The sequence below is a fragment of the Frieseomelitta varia genome, unplaced genomic scaffold (assembly GCF_011392965.1).
Source record: "Frieseomelitta varia isolate USP_RPSP 00005682 unplaced genomic scaffold, Fvar_1.2 scaffold_749, whole genome shotgun sequence".
Lineage (NCBI taxonomy): Eukaryota > Metazoa > Arthropoda > Insecta > Hymenoptera > Apidae > Frieseomelitta > Frieseomelitta varia.
This window is the reverse complement of record NW_025110533.1, coordinates 16,750-33,891: the sequence shown is the minus strand read 5'-3', so window position 1 is coordinate 33,891 and position 17,142 is coordinate 16,750. Positions and strand designations below refer to the sequence as shown.

The 17,142-nt window shown below is 42.1% G+C and overlaps 1 protein-coding gene across 1 annotated transcript in view; it reads left to right on the top strand.

Annotated features, from left to right (window-relative positions):
- LOC122535629 (aryl hydrocarbon receptor protein 1) overlaps positions 1–17,142 on the top strand; it is a 163,124-nt gene that overhangs the window by 129,465 nt on the left and 16,517 nt on the right. The window contains exon 4 of the mRNA XM_043667331.1: positions 13,631–13,720. Coding sequence (XP_043523266.1) covers positions 13,631–13,720 — 90 coding nt within the window. The remainder of the gene's footprint in view (positions 1–13,630; positions 13,721–17,142) is intronic.

Here is a 17,142-nt window from a genome sequence, read left to right as displayed (position 1 = left end):
TCTCTTCTCTTCTCTTCTCTTCTCTTCTCTTCTCTTCTCTTCTCTTCTCTTCTCTTCTCTTCTCTTCTCTTCTCTTCTCTTCTATGCCCACGTTATACACCGTTTTGCCGATCCTCATAAAGTTCACGAAGCCCGACAGTAAATCCGGTTTATGACAGGCCGACCGCCACCACCGGACACTCTCGAAATTACGGCTGAACCATCGAATTTTTATACTCCACCTTGCCAACGCCAATTATAGCGTTTCAGGAGGGGGTGGCTGGAGGCCGTTCAAAGGACGTCGTCTTTTCCAGGTTAGAGTTCTGTGGCACTTTGGTATAGATAAAGCGTGACGAAAAGGAGAAAGAAAAAGAAATTCGGTGACTTTGCAACCACATTTACGCTTCGTAAAAGAAAAAGTTAAATTAGTAGGCGCAGAGTTCTAGCATTTGCTTTCTTATTTTAGTCGAAAACGCGTGAAAATTACAGATAAAATTACGTTGAATTCGAACGGAATTAAATTGTTGGCGCAGACTTTCTAATTTTACGCGAAAACGTACAAAAATTACGTTGCCATCATCCGAATTGCTGTTTAGAAGCAAAGATGCGTCTCATCTTGAAATTTTCCAAGAATTTTTACGAAATCTAATCTGGACGATAATGTACGAAAAATGTACGAAAATGCTGGAGTCGATTTCGCGCAGCGTGCCGTTAAATCGTAATAATTTCGCGTCTCGTCCGAGACGATTGAAACGATTCTTGAGGAAGCCGCGGCCGCAATATAATGATAAAAAGAATATCGTTGCATAATTTACGCGAGCGAAACCGAGTCCCTTGGAATATTTAAGGCAATTTCGCAGATAGCGATCGCATCGCGGCTGCCTCGCGGAGATAGCGTGCAAACGGATACTTTTCCCGGTGTGTGGATACTTACAATTTTCTCGGCGGCACGCGGATGCATTACTCGTGGCAAAGGTTTCCTAACGCGAGACAGTTACTGAGCGTTTTCCGACACTTTCGGCCGCGTTTTAACCGGGGCGATGGCGAGTTCTGCCACATCGTAAATACTTTCGGCCGCGGCGCGGTTCCAAATGGCGCGCGAGAATCTCGCCATCCTTCTCCTGCTCCTCCTCCACTCCTCGCTTGTCGCCTTTTTCGCGAATTAAACGCGAGTTAAGTACGTAACGAGCCCCGGCCCCGATATCTTTACGGCCGATCTCGATGAACAATTACTTATTAATAGTCGCGCTTAATGGCTCACGCGACCCATTTAATCACCGTAATAATCCTCCGTTCGCATTTTTTTTCGCCAGCCGATTTATGCTATCGGAATTGGAAGTCTCCGTAGCATCGAGTATATTGCGAAGATTGCCGCTCGCCGAGAACACAAGTTTTTGTTACCTGTAATTTCGTCTTGGGACTTTAGTCTTCAAAGCCCTTCAGAATTGACGAATCAGAATTCTGTAGAGGTTGTATACATATGTAATAGAACTTATTGTTTAATTAGATACGTTTGTACGGGCATGTAATTTCAGCAGACAAGTATCAAAGAGTCTAGCTCGTTTTTTTTTTTGAAAAAATTCAAAAGAGAGAGAGAGAGAGAGTTTCTTTGAGAAAACTCGAGAGAGCGTGTATTGAGAAGCATCTATTTTTCTCTGCGATTTGTCCGCGAGATTGTTTCTACCATTTTTACTTCGTCCGTACGCAAATCTCTTTTACGTCGTGACAGTGTCGCGACAGAAATTGTAAAGTTAATTTACAGTTCCAAAGTCTCGTTGTACGTCGATTGAAATCCAACGGAAATCCAATTGTTGGAAAGAAGAGGAGCAAGGATGGGTAGTGTTTCATTTCTCCAGGGTGCATCGTTCACCGCGGTCGCGAAAAGATCGAGAAAAGTATGTATGGCGAGTTCTGCCGAAGGAAGTCGAGGAGAGAGAGGCGCGCTCTCTCGACGGGGGGCGCGCGTATCGTGCGCTTTGCTCGGGGTGATAATTTGCAAGAGATGGCAGAAATGGATTGGCGAACTACGTTCTTCTCGCCGATTGAAAAATCCCCTTCGCGCGGGCCAACAGGTGAACGCCTGTTTCATTTAGTTTATCCCTGGCGATTTCATCGTGCTCCGGTACCCAACCGATCAGTGTCGATGAGTTGTTTGTACTGGACCTCGTACGAAACTCTACCGTTATCGTCAACGAGAAAGCTGTTAGTTTCAAACTGGTAATTAGAAGATACGAATAGAATGTCCAAGCTCAAGGAACGTTTCGGTGAAATTAAATGGTTTGAGATCCGGTTTGAGGGAGTTGGAAGATTGTGGAATTTTGCTAGATGCTGTAGGTTTCTGAAGAATCTTAAACATTTCTCGGGTTTAATTCCAATAATACGGCCTTTGAAGATCAAATGGCTTGGAACACTTTGAAATTGAACGCTCCGAACTTGAAAGTATCCAACGCGAATTGATCAAAGAGCGCCCACCTAAAGTCCCTTCAAATTCAGTGCTTCGAGCCCAAACAACTCTCGACTAACGTATCGTCAAATTTCATCGTTTCCCGAGTTCTGCAAACCGAGAATCTCGGCTCGAGATTGGAAAGAGCAGCGAGACGTAGGCGGCAATTGGAAGTTGGTTGGCAAGCGAGTGGCGCAGCGTGCGGCGGGGCAGAGCTTGAGAGAAGGCAGCAGGAAGAAAAATAGCTCGGTTATGATTACGGGTTACCGGTGGCGGGGGTTGTTCCTGACCACGACCCTCTTTTACCGCTACTGCGGTGTGGCTGGCGTATTAATGCGATACACGATAGCCTGCTGGCTATTAAATAAAAAATATGAGAGCAAAATGGCTGCTTTCGCGGCGATACGTCACCGAGAGGCGTGATTTGTACCGAAGCGCTGGCTAAAAATCGCTCCCACCCCACCCTTTTCCACCGGCCGATTCCGCCGCGCTCAACAAAAACCGCTCCCGGGACCTCCGAGTGAATTTCCGAGCCGCGTTTCGTCGGCTAATGCACAGGTTGCCGATTCACCGTCGATGAATTCTTAACGAGCGAGCACCGTGCGAACGATCGCCGATCGTGGGGCAAACGATCGGACGCCTTTTGGGAAAAGTTTCGTTTGGAGGTGATTCTCGGTGGCGAACGAAGATGATAGGCGTGGAGAATTGCAGCAGCCGTTCTGTTACGCTGCTTTATGGGATGTGGCATGCGAAAATTTCGCGCGAGACAGATGTCGCGTTTAATTTGAGAAAACCGCGAGGAAGATTAGATTCTGTCGGAAGAATTATAAGATTGTAACATTGTATTGTTTGCGATAACTTCGTTACGTGTTATTAACAGGCTCAGAGGGGAAAAAACAATTTTCCTTTGATAATTTCAAAAATTCGTAAAAAGAAGTTGGAACTTTTAGTAAAGAAGCTTATAGTAAATGTTTCTCTCGGAGAATTCGCAGAAAATGTTACCTCGTACAACATACTGAGCACCCGCATACCTAAAGTACGAAAATGAATAAAATGAATAAAATTATTTTAGAAATTTATAATATAATTATTTATATATATATAATTTAATATATAATGTGTATTATAATATATTAATATTTATAATATAATTTATAATGTAATAATATAATTATAATATAATTATAATATTATTACATTATCATATTAATAATTATAATATATTAATTATTAAATAATGTAATACTTATTATAATAATTAATAACGTAATAATTATTATAATAATAATTATAATATAATTATATTATTACATTATTATATAATTATAACATAATAATATGATTATAATATAATTATAATATAATAATATGATTATAATATAATTATAATATAATTATAATATAATAATATGATTATAATATAATTATAATATTATTACATTATAATATGATTATAATATAATTATAATATTATTACAATATTATTACATTATAATATAATTATAATGTAATAATATAATTATAATTTATAATGTAATAATATAATTTATAATGTAATTATTTTCAAATTCGTAATTAACATTCTTTGTACGACGATACGTGCAAATCACTTTCTTCTGGATTATCCTCTAAGCTTGTCCACTTGTGAATGAAACCAGTGTACACCATAAGCAAAACCTGCCTGTGGGAAGAATTCTCTTTTAGATGAGGTTGAGGTCAATGAGGAACTAGACTTTGAAGTATCATCCTCGGTTTTATCGTTAACATGAGCGTTACGTAAGAAATTCACTTGGCGTACTTGCTTTATGTAAGACCTAAGGTTCCAGTTGATCTAGTCGAATAAACAAAACACTGGCGCCGTTGGTGTTCGTCAGACGGCAACGTTGAGCAACGTTGTTACGCGAGAAGGGTGCCATTACTGAATTGGCTGATCGATTCGCGAAGCCAAGAGTTGTCGAAGGGAGATGGTTTTTAAAGAATTCGTGGACGAACGACAGGGAAACAGGCAGGACGAAGTTGAGCAATCAGCCAGGAGGCAAAAGGGGCAGACATGCAAGCATCAGCAACAAGTAAGAGGTTGGATCTGCTGCTCAAGTCGACGGTGGAACTCGCACACCCACTTTACAGATTCAATTCCACCGCTGAATTCTCGTTCTTAATTATTTCTTACGCATGTTAACAATCGAAATTCTTCCACTGGACTCATCGTCGTGTTAAAAATTTCTTTCATATTGATTTTACTTGGCAAATTTGTCTTTCAAGCACGATGTTTTTTTTAATTTTCATCGTTGTCTAACTTATACCTTTATGAATGTAATCGATGAAAATGAGCATAGATAGGCAACTGTCTGTTTTGTCTATTAAATATTCCAACTGTGCTGTATTTTAATTAACGATGTGGGGACACAGATATTTATTAAACAACGTGCAGATAGCATAGAATCAGAAATGAACGAAATCAGCAGTTATCAGATATTGAAATTCGATGAAATAAAATGTTCGTAAGATAGAATGAAATGAAATAAAAAGTTCGTAAAGTGAAATGTCCACCAAGTTCAAAATAGAATAAAATCAGTGATGATTTTTGGAATGATGGAACAACACAGTACACCAAGTTTATTTCCATGCATCTTTGCACCTTTTTAACTGGCCGCGAGCTAACTAACAACAGGTTCACGCAATTTCTGCATAAAAATTCAAAGTGCAACCACTCTGGCAGAATGGTTGAGAAGGAAGCGGTGCGGCGAGGCGCTCGAAAATTGCTCAGAGTCGCACGCGTTTCGTTACTACGTCAGAAGAGCCGGTATCGAGATTAATCAAACAAGATAGGCGGGTAATCTGCACTTGCGATCGAAAACCGTCGCGCGAAGAGGAGCACCGAGTGATTCGACAAAGGCAGGTGTCGAAACTCGACGGAGAAAAAGGCGAGCGTGCATTGTCCGTAAGGAAGTGGCAGCCTGTCGACGATTAAATGAACTTTTATTTTCATATTGGCCACGTTTCACGCCAGACCGGTGGATGCTGTCTCGTTAATGATCGTACGTGCACCGTGGTTGATCTCGTGTACAGCGAATCGCACGGGAAACGTATTGCAAACGAAGTTTACGAGGTGAAGATATTCCGAGAAATTCGTTTTTAATTGTCCAAATTAAATTGCTTCTTCTTCTTCTTCTTCTTCTTCTTCTTCTTCTTTTGCTGCATAGAATGCTTTGGAAATCAAAATTTTGTTGAAAATCGTTTCCGTAATTCTTGAATATAGTTATAACAATTGAATTTGAAATATTAATAACCTTGAGTTTTGTATTTTTATGTATTTTTCTGTAAATGCATAGTTCGATGATCGTTAATAGTAACGAGGAAGATTTAAAATTATGCTATATGTAGTTTCAATTTCGCAGTAGATGGATATTTTCTAGTTGCCACGCGTGCAGAATTTATATTCATTTATATTTCATTTTCATTCAATTACTGCATCATAACGGAAACATTGCAACTACGAAACGAAGATCCAAACGAGAAGAGCTGTTATCAAAATTCATTTCAAATATAAGATACTAACAATCGAATTTTTGGCGCATTGTCTCTCCTTTACGAAAACGTGGCAGTGTCGCATTGTTCTCACTACTATTTCCGTGCGTTCTTTGAAAAATTCTATGAAAGTTGTCGCCTTGCGTGCGCCTGGAAGAATTTTAGCAATCGCTGAACAACACGCAGGCAGAAATCTCTCCAATTTCGAAACAATCGGGCCAAACTAAAAAATCAACCCGACATTATTTTAAAATCACCGCCCAAGCAACGTCCCATCGAGGCGATATCCTCGAATATCGCACAGCCGTGTAATCAAACAAACATAATACCGACAGCCGGTTACGCTATTGAAACAACAACGAAACGTGATTGTTTTAAAGAAACATTGAAACCGCCTGCGGTAGTAAGAGGGTTGGCATCGAAACAGCAATTTCTGGCCGGTGATTGCGTTCTTTCATAGCGTAACGGTGGTTAAGACTGATAACCGGAAGCCGGGCGCAAGGGAAAACGGGGCGATCGGCAAAGTGTAGTGAGTCAGTGAGACACGGGCTGAGTCAAAGGTAAGTGTAGGTTAGGTGGGTGCATGGGATGGGATGATATGAGGTTAGGTTGGCGGTGGACGGGGCTCGCCTTGGTCTGGCACCGCTAGTCCTTCCCGTATTGATCGCGTGCTCCTTTCCTCCCTTAGATACCACCCCCTTTTGCGCCTTACGTATCGCCAGCATTTGCTCTTGCCGTGGCTCGTCCACGCCGAACGAGACACCGGTCGTGGATCTTCGTATTAAATGGTGGTTCGATCCAACCCTCGAATCATCATTCGTTCGATGATGGCTCGCGAGGAGGATTGCGTTTTATTACTCTTCGTTTTCAGTAGATTCGTTCGAGTTTTGTTCGTTGTTGGGCTTCTTACGACATGATTGGTTGATCAATGATGATCAGTGAATGGACGAGCCACAGGCATTATGATTTTACAATTTTGCATTAACGTTTGGACCAGGTTTTTGTACATTTGTCCAGAGATTTTACGAGATTCGTATCCATTTCGCGCTCGTAGTTTTCACAGTTATATAATTTTCCAAATAATAAATGTGAAATTAATTCTACAAAATTGCATAGAGTCATTGCAGACTGTGAGTTTTCTAGTTTTCTTACTAGAAAATTTCACCAGTTGCATTATTAAATAGAATTCATTAGCTTGCGACCTGCCGCAAAATTTCATTACCAACATTAATTCAATAGCGTAATAAAGATGTAATCAAGATTTAACTGATTCTTCCATTTCTCTCTCGTTTCGTTTGAATCGCTGAAAGCTTCGGTCGTCGAAACAAATGGAAATTCAATGACTGCCTGCTAGAAACAAGAGAGCGTCCTCGCTGCGGATAAGATGCAGATACGATTAATCATTGGCGGGCATAAAACGTGGTCGAGCAACTTTCGCTGGCGGACGTTTCCCGGAAGCACGCCGTCTAGCCATCTTGCTTCGTTCAGACACGAAAAAAATCGCGGGTTGATGATTTTTTTTTTTTCTCATCGCCGAGAAAGGTCCCGTTGCCTCGCTATTAGGTATTAGTTTCGCGAACGCGCCCCAAGCCACCCCTCCGATGTCCATAATTAATTACGCCCGTGCATGAAACCCATCAAGCAAGCCATTATAGTACTTATATTATTATTTCTTGCGTTTTATCACTCGTATATTTACCACAGACATTTCTCGTTGATTTTCGACCGAGTGATTGATCTCGATTTCTCGGAATTTTTGAATGTTGATTTTTAGATGAATGGAAAATTACGTTTACTCGAAAATTAAATAAAGTTTCAATTTGGATACTTGCAAGTTGAATGCTCTCGATTGAAATTTCCTTGAATCAACGTTTGCTTTCGGCTTGAAGTTTCTCAATTCGAATGCCTTTTCGTTGCGAAAATTTTCAATAAATTAAAACACTGTCGAATTTAACACCTCGGGTTATAATCGACTTTCGAATGAAACATCCTTTGCCTGAAAGCGTCCGATTTTAGTGTTTGGAATACTCCAAAACTGAACACTTCAATCGAAATGTTCGCTAACTAAGATATCATCAAATTCAATACCCTAGAGTGAAATGCTCTCGAGTTCAACGAAACAACAATTCCACAATAAAAGCTGTCGATCTGTATATTTCGTGCACCAACGTTTCCAACTTCATTTCTTCCAAATGGGAACATACTTTCTTAACTTTCTTAAAAAAAAAAAAAAAAAAAAAAAATTTTTTTAATTCTCAAGCTGCAACGTTCGAACGTGTCGCGTCCCTCCGGTAAAACCACACCCATGGTCGAAGAAATGCCGTGGTGGATGGACGCGCGAACGTTCTAATCGCGTATTATAATGTCTGCCACGTTGAAATTCAAAACAGCTCTCGGCGACAGAGTTCGCCAGAGCGGAAGGATCTGTCTGGTCTGGTTTCACGTGCGATCGAAAGGGGTGCGTGGCACATCGCGCGCGACAGCTTCCAGCGACTTGCAACTTTGTCGTTCGTGCGTACGTCGCCGATAACACGGGGCCGTTTGTTCGGCCCGTCACGGAGCACGAACGCGACGGAGCAATAATTTTATGAATTTATCGCTTTCCACGTGTTCCGCCGACGGTGGATCGTGATTGCTTTCCGGATTTCGTTAATTAAGTCGTTCCCTCACGACGAACATCGCCGCTCAATGGGCCGTTTAATTGCTCGCAGGTTAATGAGCCACGTCTCCACTAACTGTCGTCGTAAAATCCGACTTGTATTATTGAGAGTTAGAGCTCCGAGAGGCAGATTGTAGCTTCGAGGCAGAGCGAAAGTGATTGGGGGGTGATCACTGGGACACTGGTCACGATTGTTCGAGTGAAAATCGAGAAGATGAACATTGAAAAGTTTCTGCTCTGAATGATTTTGGATGTCGAACACCTCGAATCGGATGCATCGGAAGTTGGAGGATTTAAAATTGAGTGTTTCTAGAATGGAAGTGTTCAAGTTGAATCGAAAGCTACGTAATTTGGACGCATGAAATTCGAAAGATTTCCAGTTGAACGCGGTTCCCAATTCGAAGATTTTAAAGCTTTCGAACTGAATGCTTTTAAGTTGAGGTTTGCCAAGTCAAACGCTTCCAAGTTGAGTGTTCTCAAATTGGATGATTCCAGATTAAACTTTCTTCGAATCTGGAGCTTGAATCGGGCATTAAACTTCTCGAAAATTTTTAAACTAAACGCCTTCAAATCATTCGAATTGAAAATCTTCGAGTTGAAGAATATATGCATCTTACTTGAAGTATTTCAATTAAGACAATTTAATCTTTTAATTAAATTTTACCAACGTAGAATGCGAGAAATAACTTTTGCGAAAGTCTTGTCTTGTCTTCAAGGAGTCAATCCATTAGAAAAGAAAAAAAAATCTTTGTCGATGCAAAATGATTTGCAAAAAATTTTATTCCCCTTTGTCTCGTACGTATGCTCCTAATTCATCATCTGTGACCGATGATGCCATTTCTATAAAACATATTCGGTATCATAGAACGTGTCATATTTACCGAGCATTGATTTATGCACTGCGCTGTACATGAGCCGACTTTAATTGCCTTGCTCGTAATTAATTATGTGTTAATTAAATCGCAATGTAATTGCGCTTAGTAGCATTAAACGGCATTCCCTGCCCGCGGAATAAAAGTCTCGTTCGTATTCGTATTAATGAAATCCCGCGAGAGGCGTGTGTCGATTATCTGATTTATATACACTAGACTCGGTTGCGCGTAGATTCATTAGGTTTCACGCGAATTAAGAGGAATAACGTTCCAATTAACGGTGAAACTGTTTCATCTCGCTATCTGATTTATTACCGCGTGCGTTGTCTTTCGATTGGTATCTCCGTCATCTAACACCTGCTATCGTACAAAAAACTAGAAGAAATACAAATTGCCGTTTAGTATTAAGCAGATACTTAGCGGCTCAACGTTCGCGAAACGTCGCGTTTCTGTGAATTTAATTTTTTAGCGAACTTCGAGCTCGGGGATCTCGCGTTTGAATTGAAATTCCGTAAGATCGCAAACTTCTGAATTGAAACATCGGAGCTTCGAAGTTTCTCAAAGTTGAAACTCTTCCAAATCAGAGGAATCTATCCTCGATCCTCTCGAAGTCGAGAGATTTGAAATTCAAAGGTATCGCAGCAGTCTGAAAGCTGAAACTCGAAAGAGAGAAACGAACGCCGGATAAAAAAAAAAAAAAAAACAAACGTAAATTGTACGCGATAGGAAGGAAATATGCTAAGAAGGTGATATACCTGGCCGATTAGATCGTTCGCTCGAAAAATTGGAAGCAAGTTACGTGTGCGGCAACCTAAGAGCAGCTCAAGTCGAAATAATAAAGGAACTATAAATTCAGACTGTGAAGTAGCACGCGAGTTGCGCGCTATCAATTCGCGAGAGGTTTGCGAAGTGGCGATCAAAAGAAACGCGATATCCTTGGCTGTTAACGTTTTATTCCCATTTCTTTCTCTTCGCTGAATTTCTCTCTCTTTCTCTCTCTCTCTCTTCCTCCGTTTAATAACGTCATATCGTGTTAATTAACCGCTAGTGAAAAGTAATAATGACGATGTCTGCATAAGTCACTCTCGCGCTCATTTCTAATTTGAAGCGTATTTAATCCCAAAGCGTCCGATTTTATAAGAAGTTCAACTTTCAATCAAACTCCAAATCGGGAGAAATTTTGCACGACTTCAGAAAAAAGTTTCGAGTCGCAAAGCTTTCGGTGCAATTGGGATTTCAATCACGCTTCGCATCACACGTCGAAGATTAAAATTTTGCAAAAATATCAATATTCGAAAGTTCTTGAGTTCGAGCGTTTTCAATTCGAGAACTTTGAACTTCGTAAGATTCGAAAATGTCTAGTTTCGATCGCTTCGACTCCAAAAGAATTTCAATTCCAACGCTTTCAATTTTGAGGCCGGTACCCGAATAAATTCCGCGACACACAAGTCACACGAGTCGAAACAGCGTTTTAACACATCGTACACGAACGAGAAGCGAACTGAACGAGAATTGATTATAAGAGGGGAGATAGAGGGAGGTGAGAGTATCGAGAGAGGTGTAATTCCGATTCAGGTTTCTTCGTAGGGTATCTGCATACCGGCCGATCGTGCCACGGCCCGTGTCCGTGCCCGTGACTTCTAGTTGCATGAGCGAAGAAAATGGAAAGATTTCGTGCGTGAAGTATTATTGGCGACCCGCTAATACACCAGAGTCAAGGTGAGGATGAAGGGGTATTAGAAGTTCACGCTTGGACGGAACACGCGAGTACTCGCACACTCGGCACGCGACTGATTCGCTGCCGGCCAGCACACGCGAGAAATAAAAATCCATCGATTTTCTTATTCTGGCCCCTCGTTGTCCTCTCTCGTTTCCACCCTTCGTTGCTCTTCCTGGATCGTGTCAACCGTGTCAAACCTCGATGCAAACGACACGAGAAACGCTGCTCCTCTTTCGCTTCCTTTTCTCTCTCTCTCTCTCTCTCTCTCTCTCGCTTTTAATTCGTACGTTGAATCGCATCGACGTCTGTTTCTGGGAATTTTAAACTGCGTAGAACGAATGTAACGCAGTGTAGGATTGTATAAAATCTCTTTGTGCGACATTTAGCGATCAATTTCAATTGGTAATAGAATTATGAACGATTGTAGATGTTTTAATTATTCATAATTAATACCAGACAAAATTACAGATTAAAAAGAAGAATTGTTTATCTATAGTTTGACAGTAAGTTTAATTTAATTAAATTTGAATGAATCGTCGGTCTGTCTCGACGTAGATTATTTGGCTTTTCGTTTAATTTTCATTTTGATATCTTTTGGATACAGTTACTGATCGTTTCTTTATACAGTAGTAAAAGTCAAAGTCACGTTTCGTTCTCCGAGAAATTTAGATTTTTATCAATTTCTGTCTTGTTCCAAATTCCTTCATCTACCGATTGGTTGAAAAAGGGGATGCAATCGCGCCGATTAGACCAAGTCCCACGGGAGACGGCGCGGTTCACAGAAATGGCCATGTCGGCCATTTCGAGGGGAAGGATCGTAGGCAGGCAGCGAGAAAATCCTATTACAGCTTATATTCGTGGTACAGGGGCTCGATCGAGGCTCGGGGAGCGACTCACCCTCCGCGCGGATCCGTATTGACGCGAGCGGGCCAAAGAGAAACCCACCCTCTGGATCAACCAATCAAATCGCAGCATCCGTCGCGCATGCGATCACTTCGATAGCCATCCCCTGGCGTTATCGGCGTTATGGTGTTCTTATCCTGTCGATCAGTCCTTTACGAATTTCTTGACACTTGGAATTAATTTCATTCGCGACCTCCGAATCGCGTCGAGCTTCCATTTTCGCGGAATCAAATTTCATTACACGTTTGGCAAGCTTGTGATTCGCAAGCGTTGAAATTGAAAGCTCAGGAATTCAACTTGGTAGTTTTTAATTTGCAAATATTTGATTTGGAAACATTTCGCCGTTGTTCGTACAAACGTTTCGATTCAGAAACTTTACGTTTGAAAGCGTTCCAGTCTGCGAGCTGTCTTTGTCCACTTTGGAAGCTTTGGAAGTTAGCAAAATTCCAAGCGTTCAATTTGCAATATTTCGTCTAACGTCTAATTTACAAGTCTTCCATTTCCAAGTGTTTGGTCCTCTCGAAATCCTGCAGTTCTCAGTCGTTCGTTTCTTAAAATTCCTTCTCGAATCAAAGAAGAAAATCTTTCGTTTCTCGCTGAAACGAGGAAGAAATCTTCTATGGACGCGGCGGGACGAAATCTGAGGAATCGGGGTTCCCTTCATCATTTTCCGACCAATAGAACCCAGTCGGACGTTGTGCCTGGCACGGGCACCTACGGCAACGGGTCGAAATAAAACAAAACAATACACATTTAGCTCGGGAAACGGGCGAGCAGACGAGTACTTTAAACGACCGACTACCCCCGCGCGACCCCCGTTTCTAACCGCCGGCCGTTTAAACTAGGACGGATATTTCGGGCTTCGATACGGGCTCGTTCGAGTTTCCAGCTCGTTTTGGTATTCGAAAGCGACCGCCATCAGGCGCAGGTCGATAAATGGGAAAACTTTCCCGGAACGTTTTCGCCTGGTCGTGGCGAGTCCGCGATTTTCGGAAAGGAAGTCGAGAACTCGTTTCGCAGCTCCCCTTTGTTTTGTAGAATCGAGTTGTCACTGCGGAGAATTTCTTTATTTCCTTCTCCTTCTTTTTTTTCGCCTTTGCTTCACTGACGATCGCAGGATCACTCGATGAATCGAAATAATTACAAACTATAAGTTGCAGATCTTTCACTTTCCTGACATTGCGAATTCATACTAAACGAAGTACACAGACATACGAAGTGTCCCATTTTTGTTGCATTATTTCAATTTTGTGAATACAGTTAAATATTACGCACGTTGTAATTAGATTGCAGATGTTTCAGAATGACAGACATTTCTCGGAATGTTTAATTAATTGCAATTTTCTTATCTTTGACGCAGAAAATTGCCCAAATCTAAATCTTAAAATCTATAATCTTTAAAATTAACCCGCGAAACCATTTTACACGAAGCTTGCAAACAAATTGAATTTAGAATTGAAATGTTGAAACGTTTATCGAGAATTTTATGAGACTAACAACTGCGACGTATGATTCGTCTGTTACAGGCGCTGAACGGGTTCCTGCTCATACTGACCTGCGACGGGGAAGTGTTCTTCGCCACTCACAGCATAGAAAGTTACCTTGGCTTCCATCAGGTAACTTTCCGACACATATCCTTTCCACTTTAATTAGCCAGCAAGTTAAATATTCAACCCCTGGAAGAAAGTAAACTTCACGTGAAGCGAGTATTCATCATGTCAAAGTTTTTGTATTTTAACATATTATTAGCAGCCGGCCGTTGCCGTGTAATTTTCATGCACACCGTCTGCACCCTCGGTGTTGGTTTATCTTCTCATGTCCACACCCAACACCGGCCGGTCATGTCAGCCCCGTCAACTTCGTTCTACGTGTCACGTTTACGCAATCATCATCCCCCTTCCGTCCGAGCTAACGCAGTTTTTTCTTCCCTTCACCTTGTCGATCGTGAACGTCTATTTTTCAGTGGTAAATTTTAACGCGATTAACGTTCTACTCGCGATTGCACTTCTTTGAATACTGAGAGCATCCCTGCACTCGTCAAGCAACGATTCTGTTTCACACTAGAATTATTATGTATGATTATATACGTGACACATTTAAGTATTTCTCGCGGGTAAACGTTAAAAGGAAATATTTGAAATAACCTTCACTCAATATCTCACTATCTGAGGTTTTTTTTCACACAAGTTCTCTTGCCGTTTGTTACGTTATGTTGGAGCGATTTTTATTTGGCGACTTTGTCAATATGGAGGGAAAACCAAGCAGTGTTTTCGATTTGTTTAATGCCTTTTTCAGTTCCGGAGACGGAAGAAATAAATACGTATCGTTTTATCAAGTCGGGCAAAGTTCGTGGTTGTAATTCTTTATTATTTAATATTTATAACCTAGACAGAGATTTTACTCTTGTTGCAAGTTACTGCACACGAAAATATTGAATTTCGTACTTTGCTGAATCCCAAACTACAATTGAAAGATACGAGAGGGAACAAATGATGCGTTTCTGACAAGATGATTTCAAAAAAATACACGAGAAGAGATATAACGATGACATTTAGAAATATCAATTATATTTCAATCATGTTCCGCTTAACCTGGATCTCTCAAGCCAGTGCACGTTCGAAACTCACCCTAGCGCGGTTCAAACGTCCCCCCACCCCTCCCCCCAGTCTACTTCAGAATTACTGCAGAACTCGGTGAACGAACCACGATAGAACAATCAGAATGATCAGCGGCCAGAGGTAGAAATAACGAGCGAATTGAGGGAAAAGAAGCGGGATTTAACGAAGAAAGAGCCATTTGCCTTTCTATCCGGAACAGAGCGATATCGTTCAACCCCCTCCGGTGAACGCGCACCGAAATGCGATCTGCACGCAGACGCAGCAACACGCACGCCAATTGGAACAAAGATAACAAAAGAGCAGACGCGACGCTAGAAAGGAAGAAGGAACGAACGAACGAACGAACGAACGAAAGAAAGAAAGAAAGAAAGAAAGAAAGAGGGAGGGGAAAAAATGACGGATGATGATTTCCCGACACACGATGACTGTACGGGGCCTGAAACGCACGCGAACGCTTTTGTGCAGAAGATCGTAATTGCAGGAAACGACAGATGATGATTTTCCGATCCGATGATCCCGCCTATCCAACAAAGGGGGGAAACGCGTTACAATCTCGCGTTCCTTGTAAACAAATTTCAAGGAACGATCGCTCGGAACCGAGCACGCTTTTCCTCTTTCCCATGAGGCGCGCCCTGTTCCTCGTGACTCTCGGTTGGTTCTCCTTGAGAACTCGATTACGTTCTCCTCGATCGTTATTCAATTCCAGAGTTTTAAATTTATTTCAAATTTCGATGCTTCGACGAATTTCTTTGGAGCCACGGCGACGAATTATTGTACGAAAACTTGTGCCAAGCGAAGCTTAAAAAAAGGAAAAAAAAAAATGAGAAAATCTCGCGACGAAAATTACGGCATGTCGGACTGTTTCGACACGTGAGAGCCACGAGCGGTTTCGATTAACGATTACGCGCTTGATGCATGCCGAGCCGCTTAATCGCGTTTACCGGATAATTTGTTTATATAAAGGAAAGAAAAATCGGGGTCGGCGGGAATAATTCCTCGGCTCTTGACTTGGCGGGCGGCAATTCATTGAGATGTAACTGGGCACGCAAACGGTTCACACACACGTCACGATACACGGTCGACGGGATGATTTTTCCTACCGATTGCGGCGACGTATGCAAGAGAAACGGTGTGTATCGCGTACTAATAAGCGACGCAGCGTTTTTTAATACACTTCCTTTTCTCTTTGATCGATAAACAAATAACAAAAACACTGTACTTACGCCCGCCTATCAATTACTTTCAGCCCTTGTAACTGGAAAAATACAGGCCCGGTTCTCGTTTCGCAAGTTTCGAAACTATACCCGCTTAGGAGACTAACAATGTATTATAACAGATACTCTCTCGAGTATCTGTTAATTAAATAAATTGAAATTTTGCGATTTCTTCTTTTACACGAAACGAGCAGCCATTTTGTAACAGAAGTGCTTTCGTGCTCGTATTAGGATGCATCCGGCAATTTCATTTCTCACAATAGAAAACTCTCGAATTTAGGGAAAACAAGTGTCAAGAAAGACAATATTCCAACGAATATCCTCGCCTGTCTCTGATCTGTTCAGTATTTCCATTTTTCAATAGGCGAGAGTTCGTTTACTCGACGAGATCCCTAGAACGTGTATTTCCAGTTACCAGCGCATATTCCGGTGGAGCGCGTCCATTGAAACGCGACGGGCCAGAGAGCAGAAACGAGAGAAGAGGAGAAGAAAGAGAGCCGGGGCTCGATGATTTCTCGACTCGATGACCGTGTATCCGACGCGACGTAATCGCGGGGCGTTTCGGATGACGCGATTACACGGGCCTGTGACTCCCGCTGGCCAAGCCGGTCCCTCCCCTCTTCGTTCTTCGTCCACCCTCGCCGAGGCTAGCTGGAAAAACCGCGTAATGACAGCGTCCGCCCCGCAACAACGAGTTCCTCGGCGGTAATTCACCGGGCAGCGAACGCTGCGCGTTGCTCTTTAGTTCGATATCTCACGCGAGAAACGCGGCTAGGAGGGGTGAAAAGCGTTTGTGTCGCGCTGCAGCACCGACCTGGGGGGTGGTCGGACAAACACGCCGGGGGTGCGATTGTTCGCAGAGACTCGGTACGCCGCTTAATTGGCCTGATAGAACCGATTCTGATCCACGATCCACGGGTCGTTTGCACTGGGCAAATCCCACTCCTCTTCCAACCCTCCGTGACCGACGTCGGATAAAAGTAATAACTTAAGCGAAAGGTCAGGGGGCCGAACTTATCGCCGAGTGGAGAACGAAGTGGGAAAAATCTGCGGCCGGGTTGATTTGAGGAAGTGAGCGAAGAGGGGAAAATACGCGGAAATTATGAATCGAGGTTGAATCTCTGTTTGTTAACGTACAGGTATAATACTCTCGTTAAAAAGATCTCAAGACAGGGGTTGCTTTTGATGAGACGTTAGTTTAGGTTA